The sequence below is a fragment of the Tricharina praecox genome (genome assembly GCF_024521635.1).
Source record: "Tricharina praecox strain CBS 144465 chromosome Unknown BZA05scaffold_70, whole genome shotgun sequence".
Lineage (NCBI taxonomy): Eukaryota > Fungi > Ascomycota > Pezizomycetes > Pezizales > Pyronemataceae > Tricharina > Tricharina praecox.
In genome coordinates this window covers 1-25,923 of record NW_026250472.1, presented here as the reverse complement: position 1 = coordinate 25,923, position 25,923 = coordinate 1, and the positions used below count along the sequence as shown (strand labels likewise).

The window sequence follows — 25,923 nt, the reverse complement described above, 5'->3', positions numbered from 1 at the left end:
CGCGGACATGCTGGAGCCGAGTAAGTTTGCCATTCCGCAGAAGTGGGGGTGAGTTGGGTTTGCATACTTGAAGTTATTCAGAGCCTTCTGCCATGCCCGGTTCAACTCGACCCGTATCTTGACGCATCTGAAGATCTGCTCCTCACCGCCCTTGAAATCTATTCCCAACTGCAGTATGTCGCCGTCGTTGAGGGGATAGGCCTTGCTCTCCATGCCAGGTGCCGACAGTCGAATGTGGTTCAGGAACGTGCCGCTGGAGCTCTTAACATCCTTAACGAACCACTGACCGTTGTCGCACCAGAACTCGCAGTGCCGCCTCGACACCACCTTCGAACTGAAGCCGACGGGAGCGTGAGGGTTGTTGGCGTCGCGTTCGCTGGCACGGCCGACTCGAATGTGTTCGTCCTTCTGTCGCAGGCAGCGTTCGATCGGAGCAAAGTGCAGGGACTCGCGGTTCGAGCGGAGGTCTATGTAGGGCGTGAAGCGTATCGACGGCAGAGGCTGGTTGTCGGGATGAAGCCCCGCGCGGGCACCATTGCTGTTGGCAGTGACCATGGCGGATGACTGCTGTTGCGACGAAAAGGAGGGGCCGTGGGAAGATATGGTCTGGTCGATCGAACGGACGGCGGAGCTGGGGTCGGAGCCGTCGTTTGGAGGGGGTGGGACGTTTGTAGCATGCACGGTTGGCGTAGAAAGTTCAGCAGCCGGTAGCGACACGACACGTGATAGACCGCTCACACCACTAACGGTCGGTATCCATGAATTCAAGGCGGTGTTGTTCAGAGGCGAAGTGGCGCGGCGTTGGCGCGGAGGACGAGAAGAAGCCGGGGGGGAGGATGGATTCCAGGAGTTTGCGAAGGAGGGGGAGGCGGAGGAGGAGGAAGTGATGGTAGTGGTAGTGGTAGTGGTGGTTACGATGGTAGCGTTTGCAGGTTGGCCGTTGCCGTTGTTGTGGTTGCCAGTGTTGTGGTTGCCAGTGTTGTGGTTGTTGTTGTTGTTGTTGTTGTGGGAGTGAGAGTGGCCGTGAGCGTAGGAGCGTAGGTACGAGAGTCCGCGTAGTCGGCCGGTTCGCGAGCCCGAGTTTGCTGACGAAGTTGTAGTGGCGGAAGAGGAGTTATTGTTGCTGTTAGAGGAAGAAGCGTGTGACACAATGTGAGAGGTGGTGGCAATCCCAGAAGGCAACATTGTAATATGTAAAAAAATGCGCGAGCAGCAGCAACCCACCCTTCAAAATGTTCAATATGCCCAAAAGAAAGGCAAGGGGGGGCTATGTGAGCACTATGTAAGACGACCGCTGTGTTTGTGCGCGTAGGGGACCGATGTATACGGCAGTATGTGAGAGTCGGTACTCTACCTCGACTTCAACCGGGACAGGCAAATTCGCCAGAGAGGCTGGTTGGCTGGTGAGCGAAGCGCGCAGAGTAGGAGGTATGTAGAGTATGTAATTATGGAGATAGATGGCAATGGCGACTTCGAGTGGCAAAGAGGAGTGGGGGGTGGTTTAGGCCGGTGGGAGGATTCGAAGGTGAGGACGAGCGCGGTGGGGAGACTTCTCTCTTCTTCTTGCTCTGTCTCTGTCTGTGTCTCAGTCTCTTTCAGTCTCTGTCTTCCGAGTCTCGCCTCTGTCTCTCTTTCGGAGTGGGAATGTAGAGTACCGATAGCACCGGCTTGGAGTGGGAGGCGGAAGAGGTCGAGAACAAGGACGAGGAGGGCGGGTAGGGGATGCTGGCAGGCAGGCCAGGGAGGGATGTCAAGCTCCGAGGAATTGGCAGCAGGGGATGAAGTAGGGGCAACCCGCCGAGAAGGCTCCCAGAGTGCTTGGAGACTAGTGAGCAGAGGCTGGTAACTGTTACTCGGTTCGAGCTAAACTCGAGCAGTGGCAGCATGGTTATTGCGGTGTAGAGTACTCGACATACATGGAGCAGCGGAGCGGAGGCACGAAGACGACTTGCAGGTTGCCGCCTGGATTGCATTCCTCAGATCACACAGATAACTGCTTCCCAGAGCATCGACCCACAGCTCTGAGGTGATAGGCGGCCGTGGCGGCAGAAGCGGGAGACGACGGCAGATAGGCGGCGCGGGGGGCGTGGATGGGGAAGTGGGTCGGAGGTGAGACTACTACAATCATGCAGAATGTTCTTTGGCTCCGATGGCTATCACGAAATCGCGAAATCACGAAATGCATGGAGTAATAGCAGCAGCAGCAGCAGCAAGCAGCAACTCTGTCGACATCACGGCGAGCACGAGTACATACTCTACCGTAGTACACTCCGACGCCAACGGGACTTTGTAACCCAAGTACCACCTAGAGTACCGGTACTCACCCGTACTGTACGTTCCGCCACCGATAAACCAACAAACGGACGCCTCCAGATCGATAACTATCCCTTCCAAGTGGCACCCGTACTCTTCTCCACGCACTTCCCTTCACTGCCCTTCACTGCGGCCGTCGATTTGATTTTTCTGTTTGTCCGCAACGTTTCGTGGCAGGTAGGCTTGGTCTTCTCCACGCACGCTTGGTGTGGTGGCTTGGGCGATGCGATGAAATGGTTGTGCGTGGACCGCATCGGAACCCTTCGTTTGACAAGGTCGCCGTTGATTCGACTCCTCCGCGGACCGCGGTGCATGTAGTGTGTAATCATCAACAATCCGCCTCGCACCTGTCGTGGTTGAAACGAGACGCGAGACCCGAGAGCTTGCTAGATGCTGACGGCCCAGTGCGGGCGGTAACTATCCCGCCCCGGCCCCCCTCACCCCTCACATAAGTGCGATCTAGGTGTTGTCCCCGCCATCTAGATCTAAAGTATGTACGTGCTTTCGGCAAATTAGAGTACAGTTCAGAGATGTATGAGATGTGTGGGGGCAGTGTGTGATGAGCTGTGGAGTGTCGCGTCGAATGTTTCCGTCCCAGAATCGGGTGCGGTTCTTTGTTTGCTGCAGATGCGATCAGATGGATAAGCGGTTATAGCACATCAGATTAGATTAGATTATCGCAATGTGCACTCGGAACTTCGAGCTGGACCTCTCGTCCACTGAGCACTCCTGCCATCAACGACGCCCGTAATCACAGCCAGTACTCCATGTACAACAGATCCCTTCTGCCGAGAGCTGAGGGGCGGTGTGCGGCGCATCCTCGAGGGGATTATCGTTGATGTCGGCGGGGCTGGCGGAGTCGAGTGGGTCATCGTCATCATCACTCGTCCACTCGCTCACACCACCAGAGATGGTGGGTGCATATGGTTCCCTATCTCACACCATGCATATACCGAGCGCCGACTGATGCTCGTTACCTTCCCTTACCTTGGTACCGATTCTCCGATCTACCACGGTAGCGGACGTATGTAGAAGATGTCGAACTGCAACGGGTGATTAGCCAGCTCGGATGGCAGACGGGCCGCGGGGCATCCGGGGTTCGTTTCTGGCCCAGGTGTTCCCCTTTCTTTTTGGGCTCCCTCTTCGTGTTGACTTGGAGATACTACGTACTCTACTTGGTACGTATGTAGCTCTTCGCGAGATGCGGTCCCAGGCCAGGCAACGATCGCCTGAGGCCGAGCGGCGGGCTCGGAAACGGGCCGGGAAGTGCAGGAAATGGACGAGAATGTGGTCTTAGTTTTTCCGAGACTCGAGAGAAGTATGGAGATAGATAGCACACAGACACGCTGAAACGATAGGGAGTACCTACATGATCATATACTTGGCTTGGGTATCTACATGTGGTGCGCAATGGATTCGCCATTTTAAAGAGGCTAGACTTGACACGGGTGAGGATGACGTAACGTGATCCAGGCCGCCAGCCCGTCGCGTCCACTCTTTGACGCGTCTCCCCCGCCCCCCACCAGACGGACAGTATTCCCACGCGACGCCAGCGACCAGCGACCATGGACCACCCGCCCTCCACCGACGCCGCGCCCGACCACGACCACGACCTTGACCACGACCTTGACCACGACCTTGACCCCGACCGCGACGCCGACCATGACGACGACGACCTAGCCAGCAGCCTCTCATCCCTCACCGAAGCCGAGATCGAGGCGAAATACCCTCACCGACCACTTAACACGCACGCGACGTTCCCGTTCCATGTTTTATACACGAAGCTATTCGTGCCGCTGCTGCAGAACAAGACGAAGCGGACCGGGGTGGGACTGCGAGGGAACCGCGAGTTGAAGCCGCATGAGGTTAGGCGGAATATCATCGAGACTTTCGTCAAGAGGTGGAGGAGCGAGGTCGGCCCGGATATCTTCCCCGCGTTCAGGTTGATCTTGTGCGATAAGGATCGTGAGAGGAATGTGTGAGTGCTGGAGCCTGAGGGATTGGTGTGTGAAGGGGGGGTGGGAATGATGCTGATTTTGTGCGGAAAGGTATCACATGAAGGAGCAGCGCATAGGAAAGCTCCTCGTCAAGGTGATGAAGATTAGGAAGGACAGTGACGATGGATACGGCTTGCTCCACTGGAAGTTGCCTGGTGCATGGTCCAGGAGCGCTGGTGATTTTGCGCTGCGATGCTACGAGATCATCAAGAAGCGTCCGATGCGGACCACGCCAGGGCCCCTGACGATTGCGCAGGTCAATGAGATGCTGGATCGCCTCTCACAAGTAACCGGAGAGTAAGTGCATATCTCTTGGTTGGCCTTATCCAGCGAAGACGACTGACCGGCCGTAGTGAAAACCAACTACCGATCATGGAGGAATTCTACAACAACATGTGCGCAGAAGAGCTCATGTGGCTGATCCGCATAATCCTGAAGCAGATGAAAGTCGGAGCCACAGAGAAGACCTTCTTTGACGCCTGGCACCCCGATGCCGATACCATGTTCAATGTCTCATCCTCTCTGCGCCGCGTCTGCTGGGAACTGTACGATCCCGACTTCCGCGTGGGCGCGGACGAGAAGGGCGTTACTCTCATGTCGTGCTTTCAACCGCAGCTGGCACAGTTCCAGAAGAAGTCGCTGGCTACGGTGATCAAGGCTATGGGCGGACAAGAGTTCTGGATCGAGGAGAAACTGGATGGCGAGCGCATGCAGATGCATTTTGATAATGGCGAGTTCAGATGGTGGAGCAGGAAGGCGAAGGAGTATACGCATCTCTACGGCTCGAGCTTCAAGAACGGCAGTGTCTCGCGCTTCGCCGAAGGGATATTCGACAAGCGTGTCGGCAGCATCATCCTTGACGGCGAGATGATCACCTGGGATCCAACGGTGGACTGCATCGTCGGCTTCGGAACACTGAAAACCGCGGCGATCGAAACGAGCAACAATCCGGAGGGGATGCAGCACCGTCCGTTATTCCGCGTCTTTGACATCCTCTTCCTGAACGGCCAGAGTCTCCTCGACTACTCGCTCGAAGACCGCCGGAAAGCTTTGACCGGCGTTATGACCTCGGAGCCCGGCCGCATCGAAATCCACCAGTACAACTCAGCCACAACCACGGAGGAGATCGAGGCCGAGCTCCGGCAGGTCATCGCCAGTGCCTTCGAAGGCCTCGTGATCAAGAACCCGCGCTCAGTCTACCGCCTCAACGACCGCAACGACGACTGGGTCAAGGTTAAGCCCGAGTACATGACCGAATACGGCGAGTCCCTGGACTGCCTCGTGGTCGGCGGGTACTGGGGCACCGGCAAGCGGGGGAGCATCCTCTCGTCGTACCTATGTGCGCTGCGCGTCGACGGCAACGCGCTGCCGCCCGGGGCGAACCCGATGAAGTTCTACAGCTTCTTCAAAGTGGGCGGGGGCTTCACGGCGAACGACTATGCGACGATTGCGCACAACACCGACGGGCTGTGGCGGAAGTGGAATGCGCACCCACCGCCGGACTGGCTCGAGCTAGCAGGTGGCGACCGCCACTTCGAGAAGCCGCACATGTGGATCCACCCGGAGAACTCATTCGTAGTCGAGGTCAAGGCCGCCTCCATCGCAGCCACGGACCAGTTCCGCATGAACCAGACACTGCGCTTCCCGCGGTTCAAGCGGCTGCGCCCAGATCGCGACTGGAAAACCGCCCTCAGCATCCAGGGCTTCATGAAGCTTCAGGCCGACGCCCTGCACTCCGCGCAAACAAAGAAGCTCGACGTCGAGCGGCGCCGCCAGCGCAACAAGCGCGTAAAGAAGGAGTTCACTGTCGCAGGCGCGGACGAGCACTCGGTCCCGCGCTTCGCGGCCATCCCGGACACGCTCTTCGCCAACCACACATTCTATGTCCTGACCGACTCCTCCTCGCGGCGCAACAAAGTCTCCAAGCCCGAGATCGAAGCACTCATCAAATCCCACGGCGGCCACTTCCTGCAGAATGAGAACCACCCTTCCATCCACGTCATCGGCGACCGCAACACCGTCAAGATCTCGGCGCTGAAGAAGCGGGGCACCCACGATATCATCCACCCGCAGTGGCTCTTCGACTGCATCGCGCAGCACGAGAGAACGGGCGAGCACCACCTCCTCCCCCTCGAGCCGCGCCACCTATTCTTCGCCACCCCGCTCACCGCACACAAAGCCGCCAACCGCGTCGACAAATACGGCGATAGCTACGCCCGCGACATCGACGCGGCCGAGCTGCGCGCGCTGCTCGAGGGTATGCCGGCTTCCACCGACACCGACACCGACCCCGCCCTCCACGCCTCCTTCCACGCCTCCCTATCAACCCAGGACTCCGACGACGCAGAACTGCCCGGCTGGCTCTTCACCTCCTGCGTAGTGTACATCGCCGCCCCACCACAATCCAGCAGCTACACGCTCGCGGCGACACCGATCCTGTTCGCGGGCGGGAAGGTCGTTGCCGGAACACTCCCCGCCGCCGCCGGGAGGGGGATCACACACGTGGTGGTGGACGCTAAGACATCGCCCGAAAAGTTACGAGAGATCAGAAGCGAGATTGCAAAGTGGAGCGGGAAGGCCCCGAGAGTGGTGGGGAGGGAGTGGGTGAGCGAGTCGATCGGGGAGAGGACGCTGCTGGATGAGGAGAGGTTTGGTGTGTAGTAGGGGCTGGAGAGTGTGTGATGTGATATGATATGATACCTACTTGTACTGGAATTGGAAGTGGAATTTGAAGCGTGTTTTCTGCATATATACATGGGCCATCGGCCTCACAGGGGAGTGATGCACCACGCCTGCCGGACGGACGTACTAAGCCGGGTCTTCACGATGACCGTACAAAAGCCTCCAAGTCCATTCGATACCTATTCCGTATGGTCCGGTCCGGTCAAGCACCGCACATGCATGGGTACCGTCCATGGTACTTCCGCGAACCCATCAAAGCCGGCACTCAACGGATGTATGTGTTGCTTATGTGCCTAGTACTCTAGCTACTGGCAACGCTCGTCGCTTTGGGCTTTGGAACGAGTTGTACAATTCTAGAAAACTGATACGAGGCGGTCTTGGAGGGAACTGGCGTCGAGCCCAAACGGCGGTGTTGTGTTGTTGTTATTGTAGTGGTGATGGAACTTCATCCACGGCCGCACACAAAGAAATACTTGTTGCTACCACTACCGACCGTCCGCAAAATCAAAGACCTTTTTTGCCCGAGAGGCTCCCAAACGAGGATCAGCTGCAGAGCCTACCAGTTCCCTACGGCCCGGCTGCTCGAACGCCGTTTCAGCTGCATCGTGGACAGCTTATGCACTTTGTACAAGCAACAGGCATTATTGACATTCCCTTCCCAGCCCCCCATCCAGTCATCCATCCATATCTCTTCCTGTCGTTTATCTTTCTCTCTCTCTCCTTCTCTCTCTTTCGTTCCTGTGTTTGTGATTCACGATCTCTCGCTCCTCGGCTTCGGCACTAGATACCTATTTTAATGACATGTACAAGCGGGCGGCCCCAAAGCCAGCCGCAAATGCAACGGCATCGCCGGCCCCGGACTCTGCAGCTCTCCGCGCGGCAGTGCTGAGCTTTGCCAAAAAGCAACCAGCACCTGCACCACCACCAGCACCAGCTATACGCGAACGGGGGGATAGGAGACAACCACCACCACCACAACAACAGCAACAACAACACCAACGCCAACAACAGCGGACATCGCGCTCCAACACCAGGTCATCGCGACACTCTCGTTCTGGCTCCTCTTCATCGGCCATGGCAGGGGAAGGAGAAGCGCTCGCGGTGCGGCAGCGCCTGAAGCTATTCGGAGAAGCGGACGAAACCCCCCTATCACCCTCGACAACGACGAGTCATGCGCGGAAGCGCCCCGGCAGTCCGGAAAAAGTCGACTCTTCATCGCTCGACGACATCTCCTCTCTCAAATCGATGTTCGAACAGCAGACTACCGCAAAGAGCCCGTCCCTGGCTGCCGCAATCGTCGCAACCAGTGCTGGTCAGAGCCCGAGCCCGAGCATGAGCCCGAAACCCCCGGTTGCGCCCAAACCGTCCTCGGTCTCGGTGGCTTCGAGGAACTCGGAGAGTTCCAGCGCGATAACGGCGGCGTCCCGCGCGCATGCTTCGAGTCCGCGGACTACCGGTGGAGCGGGAGGACCGGCGCCGTGGAAGAGGGTAGATCTGGACCGACCTACAATCGCAAGGACGGAGTCCAGGGAGTCGGCGGCAACGAGGACCCATGCTTCGAGCCCGCAGACTACCGGTGGGGGTGCAAGGGGAGCTCCGATGCCTCCACTACCACGGAAGGCTCGTGGACCGCGGCGTAAACCCCCCACGACAACCACCAACGTGCGACCATCCCACCCCGCGCGCACAACCCCCGTGACAGCCACGGTGGGGGCGGGTGTGTCGAGTCCGGCGCCTCTACCACCGAAGAAGAAGAAAGTGGACATGTCTCCCATCGCACGGACGGAATCGGCCGCTTCGCATGACTTGGAACGGATCAAGTCCAAGCCTCCGCCGCCAAAGAAGCCGCCGATCGCGCGGACGGAATCACTGGACTCGGGAATCTCGGGTGTAGGAGCGCGGAACGACGCACTGGCGGCAGCAACGGTAGCCCATGCATCATCGAGGCCCACATCGGCACTCCCGTCTCCACAAACGACGGGCGGAAGATCACCGCTGCCTCCCCCGACGAGGAAGAAGGCGACAGGAGACGCTTCCCCAGTAAGACACACCGAATCGGTGGTGTCGCACAACTCGGGACGGCCCAGCGCCTTGACGGCGGCAACGATAGCTCACGCTTCGAGGCCGCAGAATACCGGAGGAGGAGGGGCTCCGATGCCTCCACTACCGCGGAAAGCGCGCCCACCACCACGGAAACTTCCCTCCACCAGTAACTTACGACCCACCCTACCCGCGCGCACATCATCAACGGCCTCAGCGTCTTCAGGCTCCAGCGCGCCCACGGCGGCAGCAAGGGCCCACATTTCGTCTCCACGCAAGTCGGACGGCCAAACTCCTCCGCCGCGACGGAAGATCATTGACCCGCCTTCGTTTGCGCGGGCAACCTCCGAAACCTCCGCCTCTGGCGCCTCCATCGCAACAACCGTCGTCCTCCGACCACCCCCACCACCCCAGAAAAAACCCTTCCTCCCGACCAGCACCCGCAAACCACCGGCCCCCCTCCCCCGTCGTCGTCGCTCCCTCCCCACCATCCCACCACCCATCCCTTCCCGCCCTGCCGCCACAATCGCCGCCTCCCTTGCGCCCTCGCGCTCCATCCCCCCAGGGCCACGTAAACCACCCGCCCCCGTCCCGCCGCACAAACCTTCACCGCAACGGCGCCGCTCCCTCCCCGCCCTCCCGCGGACCCTGCGCCCACCGCGTAGTCCCACCCCCCCACCACCGAAGCCTCCGCCGCGCCGCCACCGCCACAACGAAGTGCTCAACCACACGTGGGCACGCACCATCCCCGCGGCTGCTAGACGCCGCTACGAGGGCTTGTTCGCATCTAACTCCCCGGGGTACAAGTATATCGAGAACTATGTCGTCCGTGAACTGTGGCAGCGAAGTCGCCTCGAGAACCGTGTGCTCGCCGAGGTGTGGCAGCTTGTGGATCGAGGCGCGAAGGGACGGCTCAGCAGGGAGGAGTGGGTGGTCGGCCTGTGGATCATCGATACCGCGCTCAGGGGCGGGAAGGTCCCCGTTAGGGTCGAGGAGGGCGTGTGGAAGAGTGCTGGTGGGACGATGGATGTGGATGCGGGGAGGGAGAAGGGTAGGGGAAGGGGAAGGTGATTGGAAGGTGATGGGAAGATGATGGTGATGGTCATGATGACGATGTAGACGGTATAAACGTAATTGATAATACCTGTTCGAGCTTTGCTCGATGAACTTGAGCTACCTACCTGCAGCGCGTGGACCATGGAAAGCACTCGGATTACGGATGATGTGGTGGGATTGGTTAACCTTTTGCGTGTATATAAGCGATTGTCTATGTACCGATCCGCCACCGACTTTCGTCTCCGGTTCTCGGAGCCTGGAGCCTAGAGGGCGTGCTGGTGCGTGCACTGGGTGGTGTTACATATTACCGGGAACCGGTCTAATCACGGAGCAAATAGAGCAAAACAGACGAACCAGAAATAGACGAACTAGAAATAGTGAAAGTGAAAGTGAACCCTTTTTTCGTCCTTTTTTTTCTAGAAAAAAGCTACGAAGAAGCCGACATGCCAGTCCAGTCCAGTAGAGGTTATCCGTCGTTGTGTCCTTGCCGACTAGGTATATTGTATTAACGCAGTATATACGCCTTCAAGTCCTGCCGGGTCTGACACCGAGCGGCGCGGGCCTGAACTTTAGCCTCACGCCGAGCGGCGCGGGCTTGGAGCAGAACATGAACCCGAGCCTGAACTGGAACTGGAACCTGGGTCTGAACTTTAACCTGGGCCAGGGGTTGAACTTTAACCTGGGCCTGGGTCTTAAGCTGACGAGCCTGAACTTGAGCCTGACGCTGAGCGACGCCCTGGATCGCAACCTGACGAGCGTGACGGCGCACAGCGCGGGCCTGGAGCTCAGCTTGAAGAGCCTGACGCCGAGCGGCGCGGGCCTGAACTTGAATGCGCGCCTGTCTCTCGATGCGACGAGCCTGACGGGGCGTGTTAACCATTCCAGTCATATCCTCGTCTGGCATGATCTTGAAGAATTTCTTCCAGCCATCTCCTCCTCCCTGTTCGTAGTAGACGATGTAGCACGCCTGATCCACGTCCTTAAAAGTCATCCAGACCTGTTCGACGGTGTGAGTATCGCCGGCCAAGCTGTCGAGGGGGATAGCGTCGAGCGTTTTGCCGATGCGGATGACGAGGCCGCGGCGCTCCGCCGCCGCCCCCGCACCGTGCACGTCTTCCATCATGCCCCTAAAGTTGCGGTCAATAAACTCATGGAATGGGAGCGTGCGCCGAACCCCGATCAAACCTGTGCGCCCAACGTTGGGCAAAGCGGAGAAGGACGCTTTCTCCATAACGAAGGGGACGAGCTCGCCGGTCAGGTTCGCGGTGTTCCGCATGTGGTGCCGCAGGCGACGAGAGAACGGGAGCCGCCGCTTGTAGTCGCCGGCGTGCCGCATCGTCGTCTTCGCGGGCTTGGTCGTCGTCGGAGGAGGGGCCATGGCCGGGTTGGTCGCCATGGTTGTCGTGTTGGTCGTGGTGAGGGGGGGGAAGGCGTGGGGGGGTTGAAGTAGATGGGAGGGAGGGCAGTGGATGTATTACCCGGGGTCGATAGGGTTAACCCGTATCTATTCCTATAAAGGGCAGTGGTGTGGCGATTTCCGTGGCTCAACCCTAAGTTTCCGACCGTCGGATTTTGGAGCGAAGCGACTGCCCAGCCCTAATATTTTGGAGCAGAGCCGTGGAGGAGCTTTAGCGACGATACTGCGGAGAGACTGCGCTGCCGTTACACTGCTAGATTTGTAGATCTCCGTGGACTCTAATAGAATGGAATTTATTCATTTCTTTACCGCCACTCAGTATCGCATTTTAACTTCAACTCCCTTTACGGTTTACGGGGAAGACAAAAAAGCGGGGCCACAATGTGTCCACTATTAAAGTTGTGGTGAAGCCTATTATTTAGACTTATGGCTGAGTAATCTGAGAACTGCCCAACACTCTGTTCACCTCACAGTTCTCCGGAAACTGAAACTGGGCAGTATTCGATGTCCCGGCGGGGAACTGAATTTCGCTCTAAAACTGGAACTGAAAACTGAGGCCATCCAAACGGGCCCTAATACTGTTCTTTAGATGGAAGTTCAACGACTGCCACGGCAACGACGAAGAGTCAGAACACTACAAGGCGTGGAAGCAGATACTCAGCCTCTGTTTCAAGATCGTATTTCGAATGATGCCGCAGAAGTTACGATGCCGCTAGATCTACAGATTGAACCTACTGTACCTGCTCCAGCTCACTCTAGCGATGATACCGCGTATTGCAGAACCTGCCATACTTATGACTTTACATTAAGTGGCGCTGGCCTAATGACCACACACCGTGTGGTCACCACACGGATGTTTCCTAGTACTCGCCGTTGGGTGGGTCGAGTTCGAATTGCGTTGGATACTTCACATCTTGCACCGGGGAGATCCATAGGATTCCAATACCTAGACTTCCCCGTCAACTCCCGTCCCTCTGCTTGGTGGTCCACGGGAGTCCTGCTCTGTGTATACGACCTGGCTGCTCATGCAATCCATTCGGTCCTTTTCACCGAGTACATAGGTGCCCACTGGACCCTTTTCAATCCCTCTATTCCGACACCAACCGCAGCTACAAGCCTGACTGTTGGCCCTAGCATGCCAGTGGAAGACCTGGATCGATGTGGCCTGGAGGTAATAGCTATCCATTTATATCAAGCTATTTCTAGAGGACTTTCTTGCGGAGTTTATCCACCCAATACCAACCTCACTCGTGGGTCAAGCTCAAGCTCAAGCTCAAGCTTAACACCCAGGCTGGCTCGCCGAGTGACATACCATGCTCTCGCGGCTCGGAGACTCGCTAGCGCCAGCATGCAAGTCATTCGCGGCCCCGCCAGGGTTCGTCAAGACAACACGTAACCCAAAGCAGTTCCCAGGGTAGTTTCGTGAACTTCGAGCTGTTGCTGCGTGACCGCCTTCTCCAAACCAAAGATCCTACCTCAATTCTTCCGCTCGGCCACAGCACATCCCCCACCCGGCCTGCGAAAATGCGTTCCTTCACGGGAGCCCTGCTCCTCCTCTCCTCGGTCCTCACCACCGTCAATGCGAAGCTCATCCTGCCGCCCTCGTTCGCGCCCGCGCCCGTCTTCAGAAATATCAATCTACTGCGCTCGATAGATCTGACGAAACCGTACTCGAAGGAAGTCATTTCCGTTATCGTCGAGAATGTCTCGAAAGAGGGGCAGACCGAGTATTATATGCCGTTTGCGGCCGACGAGGTGACGAAAGTCAGCTTCTTCGAGGCCGGGGACAAGAAGGCCCCCTTCGGAGAGTTTAAGGTCGATGAGGTGGAGTTCGATCCTCAAAGGTGCGCTACGGACTGGAGTTTGCCCTTTCTTTTTGGGGGGTTTGTGGGTGTGGAGTTGGAACTGATGTGGAGACCTGCACAGTCCGACACAATACTACCGCATTCTCTTGACCGAACCTCTCGCGCCCGGAAACCAGATCACCCTCCAAGTGGCTATCGGCAAGACTACCGTCGTCGAGCCCATTCCCGCCGAGATCGAGCAGGTCGAGAAGCAGTTCCTCCAGTGGACCGGCACGCAATACGTGGCGAGCGCGTACGTCACCGACAAGCAAAAGACGAAGCTGAAGCTGCCCAACAATGAAGCGCCCGAGTTCACCAAGCTCACCGCGAAATCCGACGGCACCTCCGATCCCACCAAGGTCGGCTCAGCGTTCACGTACGGTCCCTACGAGGACGTGAAGCCGTCGAGCGGCGCCGGAAAGACCGTTAAGATCAGATACGAGTACACGCATCCCGTCATCGTGATGGAGAAGCTCACGCGCGATATCGAGGTCTCCCATTGGGGCGGCAACATCGCTTTCGAGGAGAAATACGTCATGACCAATGCCGCGGCGAAGCTTAAGAACCAGTTCTCGCGTGTCAAGTGGGCGGCGGCCAGCTACTACGGTCCCCCGACGTCTGCGATCAAGGCCCTCACTTACAACTTGAAGGTGGGCTCGATCGGCCCTTACTTCACCGATGAGATTGGAAATGTTTCGACTTCCCGCTTCCGCAGCAACATGCGCGAGTCGCATCTGGAGATCAAGCCGAGGTATCCGGTGTTTGGTGGTTGGAACTACACCTTCACCCTTGGGTGGAACCACGATCTGAGGGAGTTCGTCCGGGCGAAGCCCAATGGCGAGGATTTCGTGCTCAGGGTTCCGCTGTTGGAGGGGCCTAAGGAGCCCGTCGTCTACGGCGATGTCGAGATTAGGGTGATCTTGCCCGAAGGTGCCACGTAAGTCACCAACCCACACCTATCAACCCCCAACCCATATCTAACACCGTTCCAGCGACGTCAAATACTCATCCCCCATCCCCATCATTGGAGAGGAGCACTTCCTCCACAAGACGTTCATGGACACTATTGGCCGCACCGCCTTCAAGTTGCGCTTTTCCAACGTAGTTGACGAGCAGCACCACAAGGAGCTGATCGTGACCTACCATCTGCCCAAGACCGCTGGCTTCCGGAAGCCATTCGTCATCTTCACTGCGCTGTCGACGGTATTCGTGTTTTCGTGGATAGTCAGCAAGATCGATGTGAGGATCGGAAAATAGAGGGCCGCTGTTAGTTTTTAGGGGTTCGCAGGGTCGGGTTTTCCTTTTTCTTTTGCCTTTTCGTGTTTGGGTTTTTTGCTCTGTAGCTTTATGGAAAAGTCCCGGTGTAATCTTCAAAGCCTATCATCTGAGCTTCTAGAAGCTGGTGTCGAAGCTCGTTAGTCTCCGCACTCGTGACATCGGAGACTGCCGACAAACGGGCCCTCCAGGGTCCCACGACTCTTGATCCACTCCACACCACCCCACCCACCACCAACCACCCCAATGCGCTCCCTCCTCTTCCGCCGCGGCCTCCGCGCCCCTCCGCGTTACTACTCTACCCTCCGCGCCTCCTCGCGATTATCGCAATACCTGTCGATCACGCCGGAAGTGCAATCGGCGCTGTCGGCCGGACATCCCGTCGTCGCGCTCGAATCCGCAATCTACACGCACGGCTTCCCGCACCCGGCGAACCTCTCGCTCGCGCGCGAGATCGAGGCCGTCATCCGCGCGAACGGCGCAGTCCCCGCCACCATCTGCATCCTCAACGGCAAGGCGCGGATCGGGCTCGAGGCGAAGGAGCTCGAGCAGCTCGCTGACGCAGCGGGGAAGAGCGGTACCGCTAAGGTGAGTAGACGAGACCTGGGATATCTCCTTGCTGGCGCGGGCGCGACGAAGATCGGTGGCACGACGATCGCGGGCACGAGTGTCCTTGCGCACCTCGCCGGGATTAAGGTATTCGCGACTGGTGGCCTGGGCGGCGTCCACAGGGGTGTTCAGAATACCATGGATGTTTCTGCGGATCTGACGGAGTTGGGACGCACGCCTGTCGCTGTTGTATGTGCGGGCTCCAAAGCGTTCCTGGATCTGCCACGGACACTGGAGTATCTGGAGACCGAGGGGGTCTATGTCGGCACGTTCAGGGATGGGAGGGATGCCGGGGAGGTGGTCGAGTTTCCGGCGTTTTGGAGTAGAGGGTGTGGTATCAAGGCGCCGAGCGTGGTGGAAGATGCGAACGAGGCCGCCAGGATTATCTGTGAGTTCGATGAATGAGTGACTGTCCATGGTGAGGGGTGCTCATGAGTGCTGTGCCCCCCAGACGCAAGCCATTCCCTTGGCCTCACCTCGGGCCACCTCTTCACCAATCCCATTCCGGCGGCATACGAGATCCCGAACGAGGAGATACAGTCCATCATTGCCGAGTCGGTGAAAGTGGCGGAAGGGAAGTCCAGCGGGAAAGACGTCACGCCGTTCATCCTCAACGACATACTCAAGCGCACCGGTGGTCGCAGCATCGAGGCCAATCGTGGGCTGATACTGAACAACGCTGCGATGGGAGCAAAGGTCGCCGTAGAACTGGCAAGGCTTGAGGGCACTGGGTCTGGGAATTCTGCTGGCTTTTAGTTTCGTCCACTGTAACCGATGGGTCCTGATTGTTTTGTATTTAGCGAGCGTAGGCAGACACATATGCCGCACATCCCACCCTCGCAGATACGCCCGAAGGAGGAGGCAAACCCCGTAGTTCCATCGCCGCCCCCAGAGGTGGTCGTAGTCGGCGGTGTAGCCGTAGACGTAAACTGCGACACTTCCTCGCCGACTCCAAGTCTGCACACCTCCAACCCGTCTACCATCACCGAGTCCCTCGGCGGCGTCGGCAATAACGTTGCCTACGCCCTGCACCTCTCCGGCGTGCGGACCCGCTTAGTATCCTCCGTCGGCGCAGACCTTGCCGGCTCATGGGTGCGCGAGCGCGTACAGGAGCGCGGGATGGATACCGAGGGAATCTTCACCGACCCGGCCCGCGCTACAGCGAGGTATGTTGCCGTCAACGATGCCAACGGCGGGCTGTTCGTTGCTAGTGCGGACATGAGGGTCATCGAGCACCTGGGGACAGCAGATGTCACCGAGGTGATTAAAGCTGCGAATGCGGAGTGGGTGGTTCTCGACGGGAATCTATCACAGCAGACGACAAAGGGAGTGCTCGAATACTGTCTCAAATCCGGGATCAAAGGTCCCTCCTAACCCGAGTGATACCGTGTGCATACAGCTAACGAGTGAGTGCCCACCAGCCATCTTCGAACCCACCTCCACCGCAAAATCAGCACACATCTTCCACGCCACGCTTCCCTCGCACCCTTCATGTGCGCTGTACCTTGCGGCGCCCAACATCCACGAGCTAGACAGCATGTACTCTGCGGCGACAGCGGCGGAGCTATTCTCTACGTCGCTGCCGTGGTGGCCCACGATCGATGCACTCACGATCGACAGCGGGTTCCGCGACCGCGTGGACCAACTGGCGGCGCGCACCGGCGTCGACCTCTCCGAGAGCGGAATCGTCCAGAAGGCGGTGTCGCTGCTGCCGTACATCCCACGGCTGTTCGTTAAGCTGGGCGAGCAGGGCGTCATTGTTGTGCGCCTGCTGGAGGTGGGCGAGAAGCCGCGGAGGTCTAGGGAGAGTGTTGTTGTGGAGGCACGGGAGGGAGAGGAGGTGGGTGGTGTCGAGGTGAGGTATTTTGCCGCTGAGAAGCTGGGAGTGGACGGCGTGCAAAGCGTTAATGGCGCGGGGGATACGTTCCTCGGCGTTCTGGTGGCCGCTATGGTCCGTGGTCTGCCGCTGGAGGAGGCGGTGGGTGAGGCGCAGAAGGCCGCCGTGTTGACGCTCGGCGTGAAGGAGGCGGTTAGTGCGCGGATACGTCCTTTGTAAACCGCCAGTCAATGAATTGAACCGTATAATATAAATACTCCTTGGTTAAGTACACCCAAACGCCCGAGCAAAAACAAATCCCATCCCATCCCATCTCATCTCATCCCAAATGCCCCACCCCCGCCCGCTCAGCCTGCATCATGGTCATCCGTAACGGCACGAAACACAGCATAGCCCCCAGTACCGCTGCCACCGCCGCCCCGAGAATCCGTAGCGCCACCCTCCCCCGCCCAAAGACCTTTCCCCGCCACCCGAGGCGCACCGCTACGTACGCCGCCACGCCCAGATTCGTGACCGACACGAGGAAGGCGTAGGTGGTGCAGCTGTACCACAGCGCATACTATGTATCCATCGTGAGCAAACAAGACAACACAGAGGGGAGGGTTTTGGGGGGAGAGGGGGGAGAGGAGATACATACCCAGACCACCTCTTCACGCCGCATGAACCGGTACTGGTTCAGTGAGGACACGATGCAGAAGTAGCTCCAGCACGCCGACAAGAAGTTTCCGATCACGAGGAGGAGCGCGATTTCGCTGTCAGCCAACATAGTTTCTTATTTTATTTTATTTCCGTCTTGCTTGCTTGCTTTCGAGGAGGTGGGCATGTGTAGGCTATATATTTCCCTCCCTCCTTCCATCCCTTCCATCATTCTTCCCTCCCTTTCATCCCTTTGATCCCCCTCAGGTGCCGCCCGCCCGCCCTTCCGTGGCACAGATCCTGCTGATCCGCCGGACTCCGGCGCTGTGTGAGAGGCGCATGGACGGCGCAACGGTTCTGTCGGACCACGGGGTCACGGTGCCGCGTTTCAGTTTAACGAGCCGTTCAAGCATATCTTCGTATTTTCCGGTAGATTACATAGGCAAAACATCCCGGCTGAAGAAGCGAATACGACCTTCTATGCGTGCGTGCAAGTAAGAAAGTAAGTACATATGTAGGACTGTGAGACGGACGGAATGGGTTCCGGCGAACGATCTACGAGAGGGAGGGGGGCCGTGGTAGGTATGTAAAACGAGGGTGAGGTTAACTATGGCTTAACGTCGGGATATTTTACCGGATGGTCGGGATCGAAATTGGGCGTTTGGCTCTCGACCCGGGATCACGGATAAACACTCGGACTCTATATATTCCTCGCATATGATCTCCGTTTACATACATCGGTTGGTCGCCATAGTCTCGTAAGGCCGCATGCGACAATAAATTGATGTTCTCTCTCTCTTGTGTACATGCATCAACTAACCCCCCAAACACCCAACACACTGACACCTCCATTGCCTCGTGTATCAGCGCGCGTCTTCTCCAGCGCCTTCACCCGGCGCACAAGACTGCCCACGCCCAGCGGGCCGGCAATGGTGCACACCATGGCGGCCCAGACGACAATGAGATACAATCCCTCGGAGGAATCAAATATCCCCGAGGACTGGGCCACGGATGCGATAAGGAATGCAACTTCTCCGCGCGCCACCATGGCTAGCCCAAGAATCGAGGCTGGGTAGAGGGATTTCGGGGGTTTAGCGTCTTCTGCGGCGGCGATTGCGGGGGAAGCGGCCTCCGACGATTTGGGTTCGGTGGTAGTAGTAGTGGGAGTGCTTTGGGGAGTATGGGGAATTGGAGGTGCGGGTGTGACGCCCAGCTTCCGCAATTCGCGGAGCCGTTGCGATACCGTTGTCAGCACCGGCGATACGGGGAGGAGCCAGACGCCTGTAGCTAGTTTTCCGAGCACCATCAGGAGGGAGTAGACCAGCCCCTTCCAGACGGTTGTGGCGGCGAACATCTGGCGGATTGGGATCGAAAAGCCAATTGATGCCTGTCGCTGATCAGAAGGCATCCTCAGAAACTGCTGCGTGGGTGGTACTTACGAAGAAGAACGGTGCCAAAAGCCGCCTGTTGATGGGGGAGTAATAGGTCTCGAAGACATGTACCCCAGAGACTCTATCACCCGTTTTCCCTCTCGTGCGGACATCATCCCACCAGCCCACCGCAGCACCCGCCAAAAAGGCCGCAAAAAGCACCGAAGCACCAGCGTAACTCGCCGCCGTCACCACGGCGAGTAGCATCGCCGTCTGCATTACCACCTTCGCCTTCAGCGTTTCCCCCCACCCCTTCACTTCGACTGTCCCCAGCGTCCGTTTCAGGCCCCACCCCCCAATCACAACCGCAATCAACAGCCCAACACTAGCACCCACCGGCCTTGCCACCGCCTCCCCGCTGACATTACCCCCACTCCCACCAAGCGACGCCACAACCTGAATCATCACCAGCCCGATAACATCATCCATCATAGCCGCGCTGGTGAGCACAGTGCCCAAACGCGTATCCGCCATGCCCGCGCTGGCCAGGATGGTAAACGTGGTACCCAGACTCGTTGCGGAGAGGGCAGCGCCGGCCGCAAAGCACTGCAAGCTCGTCGCGCCCGCCAGGGGTCCCAGTAGAAACGACAGTGCGATCGGAAGCGCGATGCCAGTGGCCGCGACGATGCTCGAGAGCACGAGATTCTGCATCAACGGCCGCAGAGCGGTGTTCAGCCCGCCCTCGTACACGATCAGGATCAGCCCCAGGTAGCCGAGTGTTACGACGGTGCTCTCGGTTGTGCGTGGGAGGAGGCCGCCGAGTGGTGTGCCCCAGAATACGCCGAGGAGCACTTGCCCGACCAGCCCGCAATAGGTAAGCGCATCGAGAAGGTGGTTGACGATGTTGAGGAGCAGGAGGAAGGAGACGTGCACGAGGATTTGCGTTATGGGCGGCTCGTGGAAGGGGAGCGCGTCGGATGTGGCGGTGTCGGTGACGGCCATTTCTGCGGTGATGATGCTGCCGATGGAGACATTGCGGGTGGATGTGCGGTCGTGGATGTGCACATCCTGGAGACGCGGGATTGGCAGGGTCCTTGGCGTGCTCCGGCGGTCAAATCGAAGTGATATTCCGTGAGGCGGGTGCGCAAGAGGATGGAAGCCCGTTCGTTGACCATCTTGAGATCCACCAACATGGTTGGAAAGTATAAGCTGGTACTACCTAGAGCATAGATACACGTTCCCATTGATATCATTCATCAAAGATCACTCACCAATAGTGCTGCTGAGCTGTACATGGTTCGTATCAGACGCACGCCCGCCTCCACCGTGAGCTTCCTTTGCTTCCGCTTCCGGAAAAGGGAGGTGCCCACAACCTATCGCACGAGACCGCACACTGTACCGAGTTTGCGCTGCAATGATCGCGAGTATAAGGAGCGACCCACCAGACGGATAGCTGGGAACCCAAGACGGTCTGTAACAGCTGTATGTACCGCCTAGCAGAGTCAATGGAGTGGCAGGGCCGATGATAGCCACTGTATGCATGTGAACCACCGGAAGGGAGTAAGGCGTAAACATAGCTGCGATTGCCACGCCTCTGCAGAGTATAGACATGCTTCTGGGACCCGACCAAGATCGTCCTTGCCCAATCGCCAATCGTGCGTATACCTAGTACCGTGGTCCCGGCGTCGTTCTCATTCAAATCTCCGATCAAATCTTATCTTATCTGTCTCACCCGTCGTTTCCGATCCGGACCCTCGTCGAAATCCTCTGCTAAACTCTGACTACTTACTCCAAACTAGTCCCTGCTACCACATCATCTGAACACGGTGGAGCATTAAACGAATCCCTGTCTTGACGCGCTCGCCCAACTACCTCTCGAAGGGCCTAGATATCTCCACCTACCTAGTTGCTTGGGAGCAGCTTAGAAGCAAAGGAGATCCACATCTACTCTAGACTCAGTGCTGTGCATGTCTTTCTCTCCTCTCCACGTTACCAGCACCGACCACAATTACTTCCGGACGAACAGGACCAGCACTCAGGACTTTGAACTTCAGCCCCTGTACGACCCAGACGTAGAAGACACTGACGACACCGACTCCAGCAGCAGCACCACCACCGCTTCGGTCCGATCGGGAGAGAGAATGAATCGTAGCAGACGAGGGGGTGGCTCATCATCCGGCAAGCGCAAGGGCATGAATTCCTCGTCGTCGGTCGAGTTCCGGCGCGGGAAGGTAGGGGTGGAAGGTGGGGAATCCTCGGCCGCGCAGACGGAACACCTCATCGCTCGGGAATCCTTCTCGCTCGATCACGATCACGATGTGTCGAAGCCCGCGGCCGCGTCGCTGATGGACCTGTCGCCAAAGGATAGGCGCAACTTCTTCCTGCTGGTGCTGCTCTACTTCCTGCAGGGCGTGCCGATGGGGCTGGCGATGGGCTCAGTGCCGTTCCTACTCAAGTCGAAGCTCTCGTACGGCGAGATTGGCGTGTTCACACTGGCGTCGTATCCGTACTCGATGAAGTTGTTATGGTCGCCGATCGTCGACGCAATCTGGAGCCCGCGGATGGGCCGGCGCAAGAGTTGGATCGTTCCGGTGCAGGCGGTCAGCGCCATCATGTTGCTCTGGTTGGGCGGGCAGGCGGAGAAGATGATGGAAGAGGCGAACACGAGGCTCTACTTCTTCACATGGGTGTTCTTTTGCTTGGTGATGCTCTGCGCGACGCAGGACGTTGCGGTGGACGGTATGCATGTTTCCTTCCTCTCCCTCCGAGCGTGAGGCTATTACCCGCGCCATCTATCGCCTGCAGCCCATATATGCACCCCGGGTTTCATGGCGCCATCTGGCTCGAGATCGTATGACTAACGTGCTTTGACAGGCTGGGCGTTAACTCTGATATCCCCCGAGAACCTCTCGTATGCGTCGACCGCTCAGACCGTCGGACTTACCGCCGGCCAATTCTTGTCGAACACCGTGTTCCTCGCCTTCAATTCGGCCGACTTTTCGAACCACTACTTCCGCTCGACACCCCTCAAGAACGGCCTCTTCACGCTTGGAGGCTACCTCCAGTTCTGGGGATGGGCCTACCTGCTTGTTACGATTGGTCTCGCGGTCCTCAAGAAGGAAGAGAAAACCAGCAACCGTGATGGCATCGCTAGCGTCTACAAGACCATGTGGAGCGTCCTCAAGCTCAAGCGTACCCGACCCTCCCAGGCTATTATGAAAATACATGGCACAATGCTGACACATGACAACAGACATCCAGACGTTCGTGATCATCCATCTGATCTCCAAGATCGGCTTCCAGGCGAACGACGCCGTGACCAACCTCAAGCTGCTCGACAAGGGTTTCACGCAGGAAGACATGGCACTGACGGTGCTGATCGACTTCCCGTTCGAGATCGCCCTCGGCTACTACGCTGGTAAATGGTGTGCGTACTTCCCGCCGATGAAGCTGTGGATGTGGGGCTTCGTCGGCCGCCTCATCGCCGCCGTACTCGCCCAGATCACGGTGTACATCTTCCCCAAAGACGGCGTGGTCGAGAGCTGGTACCTCCTCGTCGTCATCGCAGAGCACATTTTCTCCACCTTCGCCGGCACCGTCATGTTCGTCGCCATCTCTGCGTTCCACGCAAAGATTGCCGACCCCGAGATCGGCGGAACGTACATGACGCTCCTAGCCACGTACGTCCCCCTTCCCCCGCCCTCCCCATCATCGCTTACTAACCCCCCACCCACCACAGCGTCTCCAACCTCGGCGGACCTTCCCGCGGATCTTCGTGCTGAAGCTAGTCGACTACTTCACGACGGCGACGTGTTTCCCGCCAGAGAAGCCGACCTCCACCTTCCCCAGCCCGTTGCGGAGTTCAGCTGCGCCCTCGAACTCGATAAGCACCGCTGCATAGACCAGGGCGGCAAATGTGTCATCCAGCAGGACGGGTACTATGTCACGAACGTGTTGTGTATACTCATCGGTGTTGTTACCTTCTGGGGATATATCAAGCCCGCCGCGACGAGGCTGAGCGCTCTGCCGTTGAAGAGCTGGAGGGAGTATGATAGAATATGATATAGTACAGGGGGCCCGGGGATGGTGGTGCTTGTATCTGGATCTTGGAGATAGATACCATGTATGTACCGTGGATGAGAGGCGGACGCGTATTGTATTGATAGAACATGCTTCTGTTTGTTTTGTTTTTCGCTTCAGGTTCATCTTCTGATTACCATTTTCCTTGAGTGTTTTATATGGTGGGAGTTGTCTAGACCGATATGCATGTCTGTTTACTACTGCTATGTACCTCCTCTGCTATAAAAGACCAGAACATTCACCCTTACTACACCTATCGAGACCGAGACCGCAGAGCAGACCGAGAGCGCAGACGAGTGATTCCCCGTGCACGATGCCGCCCGTCATCATCATCGTCGCCCCTCCCTCCCCCCCCATCAATGCACTATGTACTCGCACGAAGCAATTTCGAAGATGCGGTAGATTATGTAGGGAGGTTATATGGTTGGGGGACACCTAAAATAGGAGTGAAAAAAATGCCCAACTCCACCCCCGGTTAACTCAACCTCAACACCCAGTAAAATTAAAAGAGCTCTATAGCATGATAGAGGAAGGATTAAAGTAGGTCGCCATAGAAGCGAAATAAAAATATAAAGCGTGATGAATTAATTTAAGCGGGTTGAAAAGAATTGATTTGTATGGGCAGGATTTTGGAACGTCGCAAATAATAGCATGCACTAAGGCTCTGGCACTCTTTAATTTCCCACAGCGGTGATAGGAGTGACATATAGTGAGCCTTATTCGAGCTTGGCGCGGATTGATCCTTGCTCATCCAAACTGAGCTCGCGCATGAGTGCTATTCGACTTGGACCTCTTCAGAACACATCCAAATAGGTCAAAAATGGGGCCATACGGCCCAAAAATCTTCATAATTACGAAAATTACTTGCTCTGTATTCGAAAAATTACCTGCGGCGCACTTATTAACCCCCCATTTTTGGCGTAGACACACTATAATCACTCGTGATTTGTCAGCCAAAATGAATGTCGCAATTCACTCCGGTTATAGGCGTCCCCAACCATACTTAGAGTTGTCGTTATGTACCGACTCTAAGACTCTAAAGTTAAACGAGTGAGGCAGTGCAAGAAGAAAAGATGAATATGTGGTTACCCCGGCTCACCACCCATTGCAGGGGAGGGGGATATCCACAGCTACTCTTGGTGGAGGTAGATACACAGTGAGTGAGGAGTACCGTATGTAGAGTAGAAGTGCCAGAAGTGCCAGAAGTGCCAGAAGTGCCAGAAGTGCCAGAAGTGCCGAAGTGTCAGAACGATTTGTCGATTTGACGACTGTTGAAGTGTTGACGTTTTGACTGTTGACTGTTTTCCTCAGACTCGAGAGAGAAAAGTGAATCAGATCAGATCAGATGAAAAAGTAAGCATATGAAGCAAGGTATCCATAACGAAAGAATCAGAAAACACGACAGAAAGGTCAAGAAAAGCAGAAACAAAAAAGAAGAAAAAAAGAAGAAAAAAAGAAGAAAAAAAACGAAGTGGCGCCAATCTCCATCCCATCCCAACCTATCCAACACCCGGTCCCAAGTCCCAAGTTCCAAGTTCCAAGTTCCAAGTTCCAAGTTCCAAGTCCGCACAATCCCGCCCGCCGGCCCGCCTAATAATCGCGTGCCCCACTATCGACGAGCAGCTCGTCCCTCCCACTGCCACGACTAGCCTGTATAACATCGAGGATGATACTCTCCTCGAAGACGGGGCCCTGCCCATCACATCGAGCGAGGGTCTTTAGCCTCTCGCTGATATCACCAATATCGACGAGGCCTTGTTCATAAAGCGGGTGGCACATGATAAGGTCCCAGGCGGCGCCCGCGCCGAGCAGCTTCTCGCCCGTGCTCGGTGAGGTGGTGATGCGATGGATCGGCCCGCGGTTCGGGTGCTGCCCAAATATCGGCGAGGTAAACTTCGCTGGCGGGTTGGAGCGCAGCGATTCTGGGTCCAGCGGTTTGAACGCCATGGGGCCGACTTCAGGCGGCGGGGAGTGCCGCCCGCCACTGCCGCCGCCCAAGCTCCCGCTGCTGCCGCTGCCGCGAATCGTGTTCTCGTGCAGCAAACGGTTCTCGAGCCGTGTCTTCTCCAGCGCCGCCTTGAGCTTGTCGTTCTCCACGGCGGCCCGCGTGTTCGCTTGCTCCAGCGACGCCAGCCGCTGCTCGAGCTCTTTGACGTGGCGCTCTTTGCGCTCGCGGAACGCGCGTTGTCTGGGGGTGTGTTAGCTGTCTAGTGCGGCGGGGGGGGGGGGGGGGGGGGGGGGGAGAGGGGGAGGCAGGGGGGAAGTACGCGGCGCGGTTCTGCTCCTTCCGTCGCTTCTGCCCGGGCGTCAGTTCTTTCTCCTCGCTCGACCCGCGGCCGCCCCGCGAGTTGTGGCCGCTGCCGGTGCTGCTCGCGCTGCCCTCGTGGGTGGGCGAGGGCCCGCGCGCCATGGCCGGGATGCCTCCGGAGGCGTGCGTGCCGGTGGCGCCCGTGAGGTCGAAGGGGTGGCCGAAGGAGGCGGCGAAGGAGGCGTCATAGTACGGCTACATAGAGCGACGGAGAGGGGTTAGCAAGGGGTGTGGTGGTGAAGCGGGGCGGGAGCAGGGGCTGCGCTGGGGTGCCAACCATCGCGAAGTCGTCCTGCGGGTTCGGCGTGGGCGGGAACTGTGGGCCGCCGCCGTGCTGGCCATAGAATGGCGGCTGCTGGTGCTGGTATGAGGCCATCCGTGTTTTGTTGTGGGTGTCGGCGGGCGAGTGTTGGGGGCGGACGGGTGGCGGTGTAGGGCCAGAGTATGGCGAGTGGTCGG

General features: G+C 57.7%; 10 protein-coding genes across 10 annotated transcripts; 5 read left to right on the top strand and 5 right to left on the bottom strand.

Annotated features, from left to right (window-relative positions):
* Positions 1-67: 67 nt before the first annotated feature.
* On the bottom strand, positions 68-1,185 carry BZA05DRAFT_449825 (SMAD/FHA domain-containing protein; the record flags this gene model as incomplete). The annotated part of the gene is made up of 1 exon (XM_051487397.1): positions 68-1,185. A coding segment is annotated over one exon (1,118 nt), but the record flags the coding sequence as incomplete, so codon positions are not given.
* Positions 1,186-3,910: 2,725 nt separating this feature from the next.
* On the top strand, positions 3,911-7,163 carry BZA05DRAFT_413963 (ATP dependent DNA ligase domain-containing protein). Its single transcript, XM_051485232.1, has 3 exons — positions 3,911-4,291; positions 4,362-4,607; positions 4,664-7,163. The coding sequence occupies exons 2-3, from the start codon at positions 4,369-4,371 to the stop codon at positions 6,969-6,971; spliced, it is 2,547 nt and encodes an 848-aa protein (XP_051334498.1). The 5' UTR covers positions 3,911-4,291; positions 4,362-4,368; the 3' UTR covers positions 6,972-7,163.
* Positions 7,164-8,305: 1,142 nt separating this feature from the next.
* On the bottom strand, positions 8,306-9,406 carry BZA05DRAFT_423068 (uncharacterized protein; the record flags this gene model as incomplete). Its single annotated transcript, XM_051485856.1, has 2 exons — positions 8,306-9,102; positions 9,211-9,406. 2 exons carry the CDS (start codon positions 9,404-9,406, stop codon positions 8,306-8,308), a joined length of 993 nt encoding a protein of 330 aa, XP_051334497.1.
* A 310-nt stretch (positions 9,407-9,716) lies between these two features.
* BZA05DRAFT_327712 (uncharacterized protein) lies at positions 9,717-10,043 on the top strand (the record flags this gene model as incomplete). Its single annotated transcript, XM_051480480.1, has 1 exon — positions 9,717-10,043. A coding segment is annotated over one exon (327 nt), but the record flags the coding sequence as incomplete, so codon positions are not given.
* A 402-nt stretch (positions 10,044-10,445) lies between these two features.
* BZA05DRAFT_255347 (uncharacterized protein) lies at positions 10,446-11,560 on the bottom strand. Its single transcript, XM_051480083.1, has one exon. It carries the CDS (start codon positions 11,482-11,484, stop codon positions 10,594-10,596), a length of 891 nt encoding a protein of 296 aa, XP_051334495.1. The 5' UTR covers positions 11,485-11,560; the 3' UTR covers positions 10,446-10,593.
* Positions 11,561-13,029: 1,469 nt separating this feature from the next.
* On the top strand, positions 13,030-14,737 carry BZA05DRAFT_467411 (Ribophorin I; the record flags this gene model as incomplete). Its single annotated transcript, XM_051487812.1, has 3 exons — positions 13,030-13,349; positions 13,432-14,286; positions 14,342-14,737. The coding sequence occupies 3 exons, from the start codon at positions 13,030-13,032 to the stop codon at positions 14,604-14,606; spliced, it is 1,440 nt and encodes a 479-aa protein (XP_051334494.1). The 3' UTR covers positions 14,607-14,737.
* Positions 14,738-14,846: 109 nt separating this feature from the next.
* Positions 14,847-17,415, top strand: BZA05DRAFT_413955 (Indigoidine synthase A like protein-domain-containing protein). Its single transcript, XM_051485231.1, has 4 exons — positions 14,847-15,621; positions 15,685-15,964; positions 16,034-16,596; positions 16,655-17,415. Exons 1-4 carry the CDS (start codon positions 14,871-14,873, stop codon positions 17,287-17,289), a joined length of 2,229 nt encoding a protein of 742 aa, XP_051334493.1. The 5' UTR covers positions 14,847-14,870; the 3' UTR covers positions 17,290-17,415.
* Positions 17,416-18,398: 983 nt separating this feature from the next.
* Positions 18,399-20,397, bottom strand: BZA05DRAFT_432238 (Cation/H+ exchanger). Its single transcript, XM_051486217.1, has 2 exons — positions 19,146-20,397; positions 18,399-19,093 (listed from the first exon to the last, which is right to left on the bottom strand). Exons 1-2 carry the CDS (start codon positions 20,076-20,078, stop codon positions 18,518-18,520), a joined length of 1,509 nt encoding a protein of 502 aa, XP_051334492.1. The 5' UTR covers positions 20,079-20,397; the 3' UTR covers positions 18,399-18,517.
* Positions 20,398-21,024: 627 nt separating this feature from the next.
* Positions 21,025-23,138, top strand: BZA05DRAFT_467404 (acetyl-coenzyme A transporter 1-domain-containing protein; the record flags this gene model as incomplete). The annotated part of the gene is made up of 4 exons (XM_051487811.1): positions 21,025-21,815; positions 21,951-22,268; positions 22,330-22,760; positions 22,926-23,138. The coding sequence occupies exons 1-4, from the start codon at positions 21,044-21,046 to the stop codon at positions 23,136-23,138; spliced, it is 1,734 nt and encodes a 577-aa protein (XP_051334491.1). The 5' UTR covers positions 21,025-21,043.
* Positions 23,139-24,689: 1,551 nt separating this feature from the next.
* On the bottom strand, positions 24,690-25,590 carry BZA05DRAFT_380713 (uncharacterized protein). The gene is made up of 2 exons (XM_051481921.1): positions 25,424-25,590; positions 24,690-25,344 (listed from the first exon to the last, which is right to left on the bottom strand). Exons 1-2 carry the CDS (start codon positions 25,564-25,566, stop codon positions 24,747-24,749), a joined length of 741 nt encoding a protein of 246 aa, XP_051334490.1. The 5' UTR covers positions 25,567-25,590; the 3' UTR covers positions 24,690-24,746.
* Between the last annotated feature and the right edge of the window lie 333 nt (positions 25,591-25,923).

Bases quoted from the DNA above. Each gene is read 5' to 3' on its own strand.
- BZA05DRAFT_413963 (XM_051485232.1), top strand. From the start codon at position 4,369: ATGAAGGAGCAGCGCATAGGAAAGCTCCTCGTCAAGGTGATGAAGATT. The intron at 4,608-4,663 runs GTAAGTGCATAT...GACCGGCCGTAG, and splicing joins CTCTCACAAGTAACCGGAGA to TGAAAACCAACTACCGATCA.
- BZA05DRAFT_255347 (XM_051480083.1), bottom strand. From the start codon at position 11,484: ATGGCGACCAACCCGGCCATGGCCCCTCCTCCGACGACGACCAAGCCC.
- BZA05DRAFT_413955 (XM_051485231.1), top strand. From the start codon at position 14,871: ATGCGCTCCCTCCTCTTCCGCCGCGGCCTCCGCGCCCCTCCGCGTTAC. The intron at 15,965-16,033 runs GTCTGGGAATTC...TTTTGTATTTAG, and splicing joins GCAAGGCTTGAGGGCACTGG to CGAGCGTAGGCAGACACATA. The intron at 16,597-16,654 runs GTCCCTCCTAAC...AGTGCCCACCAG, and splicing joins TCTCAAATCCGGGATCAAAG to CCATCTTCGAACCCACCTCC.
- BZA05DRAFT_432238 (XM_051486217.1), bottom strand. From the start codon at position 20,078: ATGGCCGTCACCGACACCGCCACATCCGACGCGCTCCCCTTCCACGAG. The intron at 19,094-19,145 runs GTAAGTACCACC...GATCAGCGACAG, and splicing joins TTTTGGCACCGTTCTTCTTC to GCATCAATTGGCTTTTCGAT.
- BZA05DRAFT_380713 (XM_051481921.1), bottom strand. From the start codon at position 25,566: ATGGCGCGCGGGCCCTCGCCCACCCACGAGGGCAGCGCGAGCAGCACC. The intron at 25,345-25,423 runs GTACTTCCCCCC...ACACACCCCCAG, and splicing joins AAGGAGCAGAACCGCGCCGC to ACAACGCGCGTTCCGCGAGC.